At 32.8% G+C, this 7,809-nt stretch overlaps 1 protein-coding gene across 1 annotated transcript; it reads left to right on the top strand.

Moving 5' to 3' along the window:
* Positions 1-1,035: 1,035 nt before the first annotated feature.
* LOC143243727 (fasciclin-2-like) lies at positions 1,036-6,810 on the top strand (the record flags this gene model as incomplete). The annotated part of the gene is made up of 4 exons (XM_076487368.1): positions 1,036-1,091; positions 1,200-1,478; positions 3,528-3,806; positions 6,692-6,810. Coding segments are annotated over exons 1-4 (732 nt in total), but the record flags the coding sequence as incomplete, so codon positions are not given.
* Between the last annotated feature and the right edge of the window lie 999 nt (positions 6,811-7,809).

Below are 7,809 nucleotides of genomic sequence, written 5' to 3'. Positions count from 1 at the left end.
TGTATGTATAAGATTTGAATATATATATATATATATATTGTTGTATGTATAAGATTTGAATATATATGTGTGTATGTATAAGATTTGAATATATATATATGTATGTATGTATAAGATTTGAATATATATATATGTGTGTATGTATAAGATTTGAATATATATATGTGTGTATGTATAAGATTTGAATATATATATATATGTGTGTGTATGTTTATAAGATTTGAATATATATATATGTTTATAAGATTTGAATATATATATATATATGTGTGTGTGTGTATAAGATTTGAATATATATATATATGTGTGTGTGTATAAGATTTGAATATATATATATGTTTATAAGATTTGAATATATATATATATATTGTGTGTGTATAAGATTTGAATATATATATATATATATGTGTGTTTATAAGGTTTGAATATATATATGTGTATAAGATTTGAATATATATATGTGTATAAGATTTGAATATATATATGTGTATAAGATTTGAATATATATATGTGTTTTTTGATTTGAATATATATATGTGTATAAGATTTGAATATATATATATGTGTATAAGATTTGAATATATATATGTGTATGTGTATGTTTATAAGATTTGAATATATATATATGTGTGTGTAAGATTTGAATATATATATATGTATGTGTGTGTAAGATTTGAATATATATATATGTATGTGTGTATAAGATTTGAATATATATATATATGTGTGTGTGTGTATAAGATTTTGTGAACTCTGTTGTTCCTAATGTTCAGTTATTTTGCCTCTAGTGTAAGTAATAAATTAATGTTTCACAGTACCACCATCCATCAATGTATCAGCCGCAGACCCTAACCACATTGCTGTGCAGAATGATAATATTGTTCTAGAGTGCCCGTGTCAGGAAACCCCACCCCACGGATGATCTGGTACAAAGACTCTCAAATGGTTCTGCCAGGCCCTGGGGTTCATCTCTCTGCTGATGGAGCGAAGCTGACTTTATCGAGTCAGTGTAAGAGATGCTGGAAGCTACGCGTGCATGGCCGTTAATGATGCTGGAGACAGTGAAGTGGAGATGAGGCTGAGTGTAATGGGTATGTTTTGATTATTAATCTGTGTTCAGTTTATTGCTTTATGACAGTAATGTAGAACTGTTAAATAATACATGAGTTAATCAAGTGGAAGTCTGTCTTTATTTCCAGTTCCTCCTGTTATTGACAAAGTTGGCATAGAGGGATCATCACAAGTTGTTATTAACCAGACAGCAAAGATCTTCTGTGAAGCACGTGGCTCCCCAACACCAGAAATTACATGGTTAAAGAATGGTCAGCCTTTGAGTGCTGCAAACTCAGGAGCATACAGAGTGTCCAGTCAAGGCCAGTTGCTGGAAATAATGAGAGTACAAGGCAATGCCACATATTCTTGTGTTGCTAGAAATGATGCTGGCATTGCTGAAGAGGAAGTGAGACTGGATGTGTTAGGTAAACATATTGGATATGTTTGATAAACTGGATATGTTAGGTAAACAAACTGGATGTGTTTGATAAACTGGATATGTTAGGTAAACAAACTGGATGTGTTTGATAAACTGGATATGTTAAGTAAACAAACTGGATGTGTTTGATAAACTGGATATGTTAAGTAAACAAACTGGATATGTTAAGTAAACAAACTGGATGTGTTTGATAAACTGGATATGTTAAGTAAACAAACTGGATATGTTAAGTAAACAAACTGGATATGTTAAGTAAACATATTGGATGTGTTTGATAAACTGGATATGTTAGGTAAACAAACTGCATGTGTTTGATAAACTGGATATGTTAGGTAAACAAACTGGATGTGTTTGATAAACTCATCATTTGTTATTGTACAACTTGTGGTGTCCTGGTGGATGCTCATCATATGATATTAGGTTGAATAATTTCTCTGTTTGTAACATTATGTAACATACTTAGATTTGGTATCTTTAACTTATCTCATTGTTATCATTCATTGTGAGTAATAATAGATAAAGAGAGGTTGAGCATTTATAATAATTTGACATGTGAACAACTTCTGTTCCCCTTGGAAATACATGTCCAATCTGTACAATATATTCAAAACAAATCAAACATGTCTTCAAAAATTTGTCAAAATGCACACAGGTTAGTTCAACTCAACTTGTCAAAGTGTACACAGGTTAGTTCAACTCAACTTGTCAAAGTGCACACAGTTCAACTCAACTTGTCAAAGTGCACACAGGTTCAACTCAACTTGTCAAAGTGCACACAGTTCAACTCAACTTGTCAAAGTGCACACAGGTTCAACTCAACTTGTCAAAGTGCATGCAGGTTCAACTCAACTTGTCAAAGTGCACACAGGTTCAACTCAACTTGTCAAAGTGCACACAGTTCAACTCAACTTGTCAAAGTGCACACAGGTTCAACTGACAAGATGTATTATTTTCTGCCATCTCTTTTTCACTAACAATAAATTCACTTACATTACTCCATGGGTTACCACAGTTGTATCCAAAACTTTAAATAATTGTTTCCTTTCAATCAAAGTCCACACAGGTGGGTTCAATTATGTTTAAGACACCCTTTGACAGGGCAGTTGTTTTCTTTTATCTCCAATATTACACCACTGTGAAACTCACTCTAAATTTTGCTCGTTAAAGTTAAACTAACAATCACTAATTCTAACTTTACTTTCACTATCTTTTCTGACTTGACTTCTTTACAAACTTGTTTAGTAAATACCCATCACAACTAAGCTGCCAGCCACTCAATTTATACCTCTAACTACCTCTGTGTATCTGCACGTATTTATAACACAACAGAAAAATCTAGAACTAACTAGCTCTCTAGTGACAACAATATTACACAGAACAAAAAACGTTTAGAAAGGTGAGACCAAAAATATTATTAAAACCTAGTACAAACTGCATACACAGCATACAACTCTAATGAGTTATGTTAGGAAACTTGTCACAATTATTACTTTTAAAATAATTAACACTTTTGTTTTGAAAACTAAATAATCACTAAATGAAATAAGCAATAACTGTTATGCTAAGCAGTTTTGTATGTTCAACATTGTACTTTAAGAAATATGTTTTCTTAGAAAATGTTTAAAAGTAAGTATTTTTTGTAGCCAAGAAGTTATAAATAAAATGTTCAAATTATTTCCCCGTGAAGAATGCATGTATGTCTAAGTTGGGCTATCTGCTGAGTCCACCAAGAGGAATCAAACCCCTGATTTTAGTGTTGTAAATCTGTAGACTTACTGCTGTAACAGCAGTGGGCCTAATTTTAGTATTTGGTAAAATTATGCAGTGTATAAAAATTTTGTTTTTTTTTTAATTTCTTAACTAGGTTCACAAAAATACTGAAAACATTAAGAAAACCCTAATTTATTAAAGTAGTGCTGAAACTTTTAAGTCAAAGAGATTATATTTTTGTTACAATTTCCTCATTGATAAACCTTGTTGACGTAAAATAGTGACAAAGGCTAATAGAGCAAGGGGGATTCTATTTTTGTTTCAGTTCCTCCAGGAATAGAAAAAAGCAGCACTGACAAGGAAGTGGAGACCATAATAGGAAAACCTGTTAGAATCACATGTACTGTAACTGGACATCCTCCACCTGAAGTGACATGGCTGAAGAATGGACATCTTATTCAGCCATCTCAGCACATCCAGTTTCTAGAGAAAGGCCATGTGTTATTGCTTGATTCACCACTAGAAACTGATACAGCAGAGTACACCTGCATCGCTACCAATGAGGCAGGAACCACAGAGGAGGGTTTCAAATTAAATGTCTTGAGTATGTTGACTAAACTTGGACAAAAGATGTTTTTGTAATTTCCTCTTTTGTATGGAATAAGACTTTAATTTAATTATGATATCAGTAATTACACCTAATGAAATAGTAGAAGTGAAGAGCAGAAATTGTTTTACACTTTTAAATAAAGAAGAATGTTACACAACCTTAGTCAAAAGATGTGTTACAAGGTTACCATTTGCATTAAACGTAACTTGAATTCCAATACTCTACACTTCTCTGCTTACAAGATCAGCAATTTTTACTCATTGCTGCCCCTAAATGTGAATTTTTTATTTAAGCATGCCACAAGCCTTCAGTGCCCCCTATGGGAATCAAGTGATTCCAACATGTCTGCCATGTAAAGCATCATGCCTCACTTCTCCACCAATAAGAGTATAATACACTCATGTGACATGTGTCTCCTTTTATAAGCCTCTACTGAACTATCATTTTGAAGTTTGACAGTGCTTGTATTTGGACATTTCTTTGTCATTCTACAGGGTGGCCTATAAGTCCCTACCCATCCATTTGTTGTTATGTTATATTCAATAATACTAATGATGAGTAGAAGGGCTGTTACCACAGCATTTGGAACAATAACCCCTGCTTTGTTGAGGAAAATGTCTCACAGAACATGGCGTCGCATAATATTATGCAGCGAGAATGAGGGACAGCACACAAATACACTGGATACATAAGATATATGGATTGGTAGAAACTTACGGGCCACCCTGTATACTGTTTCACACTCATATTTAGTATACTCACAAAGTGGCCTTTATTTATTTTAACTTGAAGATTTTTTTGCAGTTTGAAACTTGCCAACTTATTCCAGTCACATTCCAAAGATGATGTTACCATTTTAGGCATGTTAAGCCTATGAGTAGTGCAAGCGACCTGGCTTGGATTTTTATTTGTGTTTATTCTTCAGAAGAGTTAACATTCAAAAGTTTGGCCTCTTTTATTGTTAAGCCTAAGAGTAGTGCAAGCGACCTGGCTTGGATTTTTATTAGTGTTTATTCTTCAGAACAGTTAACATTCAAAAGTTTGGCCTCTTTTATTGTTAAGCCTAAGAGTAGTGCACGTGACCTGGCTTGATTTTTTATTGGTGTTTATTCTTCAGGAGGTTAGCATTCAAAAGTTTGGCCTCTTTCACTGGTTCTTGACCACAATTCCTCCTGTAGATTCTAACACTGAGATCTTGATAGTCTTTTTACACCACCAGATTTCAAATGTTTGGTTCTTCATTTCCATTATGTAGTCTCCTTTCCCAGTATGGACGTTTTATATTGTCTTTGCACATTTTTTCTCTAAAACTGCAGAGTTTGTGGTCCAGACATTCCTCCCAGATCATTTGTTCTCCCTGACTGCCTACCATTTCAACTTAGGACATTCATTTAATCTTTTATTTCCTCACATTTCCTTTGTTTGCATCTCTTTTCTTGTTTTATATGTTTCTCCTTCCTGTATATTTTCTTCTCCTAATCAATTCAAGATTCTAGTTAATCTTGTAAACAGAAAGAAGTACCATGAGAGAAGTTATAATTTTCCTATACTGAAAATATATTTCTGATAGGTGCTTCCCTCTGCTATATTTCCAATTCTTCTTTCCAGCACACCTCTTGTGCTTTTGTTTTCTGCCAGACTTCATTGATAGTTTGGTAGAGGCACCTAAGGTAAGTCACGTGAGTGTACTGTGCTACTATTGGTAGATAGGTGACACATGATGATTTATAGAGAGACATGTTGGAATCACTTGAGGGGTAGCTTATGGCATGCATAAATAAAAGTTTACATACAGTGGCAGCATGAATAAAATAACTAATCTTGTGGTGGGAGAAAATGTCTATAGGAATCATACGTGCATTATCAAAAAAGGAAAATTATAACTTTTCACAGACTGAAAATATAACTTTCCTAAATTATGTCAAATGTACTAATGTCATTATTAATATTAAATTACATTTTCTTATTTTGTTGTTTTACTGTATTTATGTGTTAAAGTACGTTGGAAACAATAATAACAATAAAATTATTTTGATTTGTGAAAGTAAAACCATTATGATATGGCTTCTGCCTGTCATGACTAGGGGCATCTTTCAGGTTTAGAATATACTCCTATGTGTCTAACTTTAAAGTAATAATTCTAACACAGTTTTGAAGTCAAACATATTTTATCATTTAATAACATTTATTTAGTGCAAATATAGGAAAATGAAAGAAAACAAACATTTCTGTTAAATTTTAAGGAATCTTGCTGGTCATCAACCAATTAACAACAGTTTTCAGAATTTTTGTTCATTTTCTAAAATGTGGGTGTATATTTTCTAAAAAATATATTATTATCCATGTCTTGTTTGTTACGATTTTCCATTTCTTTCAATGATTTTATTACTGCAGCCTTAGTTCCCAACCCTTACATATCACAGTTAATAACTCTAGAAATGAGCAACATTTTAATATAATTGGATAGAATAGAGTGTAAACTAGTTATACCAAAGTGATTTTAGCTTTTGCAGAAGTTTATGGCTTCAATAAAGTTACCAGCTAAACTTCCAGTCGATAAGATCAAATGAATATAACGGGAAGCCTTCAGAACAAAGATCTGGAAATATTTTATTGTGTCTTTAAACATTCTTTCTAGAAGGTATGTTACCAAAACATCCTATCACTCAAATACTTCCATAAGAATCGTTTTGGTAAGAACTCTTTCAGTTATCCTTAATCAATAAGACAATTAGTTTGAATGGACATGTTCTATTGCCTATTACTTTCTGACCTGGAATTTTTATAAATTTTATTCAGTGCTTTGATATTTTATTTACATATTCTTTTCTCCTGATGATGATTTTGTGTCCTGATGTCACTCCTGTAAAATCTTCTAGTTCCACCCACTTTATTGGATGATTCTCTTCTACACGTACCTGTGATTGTTAACCGGCCTGTAAGATTAGACTGTCCAGCAAGAGGAGTGCCACCTCAGAAATTAGTTGGTTTAAAGATGGTGAACGGTTCATAATAGTGACAATATTTATGTGAGTAAACAGAAACTTCACATCTACCGTAGTCAACTGTATCATTCGGGTTTTATTTCTGTGTAGCTGCCAACCCGGCAGGGGCAGTTGACAAACACTTCAATGTTTCTGTGTGGGGTAAGTGCAGTCAGTGATTCATAACATTTGTCTAGTAGAGACGAAGTCTGGGTTCTATATTATAATGTGTGGGGTAAGTGCAGTCAGTGATTCATAACGTTTGTCTAGTAGAGACGAAGTCTGGGTTCTATGTTATAATGTGTGGGGTAAGTGCAGTCAGTGATTCATAACATTTGTGTAGTAGAGACGAAGTCTGGGTTCTATGTTATAATAAGTGACTACAGGATAAAGCCCTGATTCATGTTGTTATAATTCACTTCAAAGGTGTTCAGTTATAATGTGTGAATGGTATTGATCTTTTGTAGGTGGGTTTCATCTTTTGTAGGTGGGTTACATAACACAGTTTTAACAGAAAGTTCTTCTATTCTGTGATTATGTAAACTATCAAGACACGAAATAACTGTAGAAACGTCAGAAAAACGGGCTATTCCACAACTGGCTGCCAATCATATAGAAGATGTAATGAAGATATTTAAAACTCCTTCAACACTTGATGTGATAAGCACTAAAACAACCTTCTGTTACACATTTCACTACAGTATGTTTGTTTATTATAGATGATATGTGGTGTAATAAAGAGTAAAAACAACCTTCTGTTACACATTTCACTATAGTATGTTTGTTTATTATAGATGATATGTGGTGTAATAAAGAATGAAAGAACCTTCTGTTAGACATTTCACTACAGTATGTTTGTTTATTATAGATGATATGTGGTGTAATAAAGAGTAAAACAACCTTCTGTTACACATTTCACTATAGTATGTTTGTTTATTATAGATGATATGTGGTGTAATAAAGAATGAAAAGAACCTTCTGTTACACATTTCACTATAGTATGTTTGTTTATT

The sequence above is a fragment of the Tachypleus tridentatus genome, unplaced genomic scaffold (assembly GCF_004210375.1).
Source record: "Tachypleus tridentatus isolate NWPU-2018 unplaced genomic scaffold, ASM421037v1 tig00037543_pilon, whole genome shotgun sequence".
NCBI classification, from domain to species: domain Eukaryota; kingdom Metazoa; phylum Arthropoda; class Merostomata; order Xiphosura; family Limulidae; genus Tachypleus; species Tachypleus tridentatus.
The sequence above is the reverse complement of the archived record's forward strand: the minus strand, read 5'-3'. Positions and strand labels throughout refer to the sequence as shown.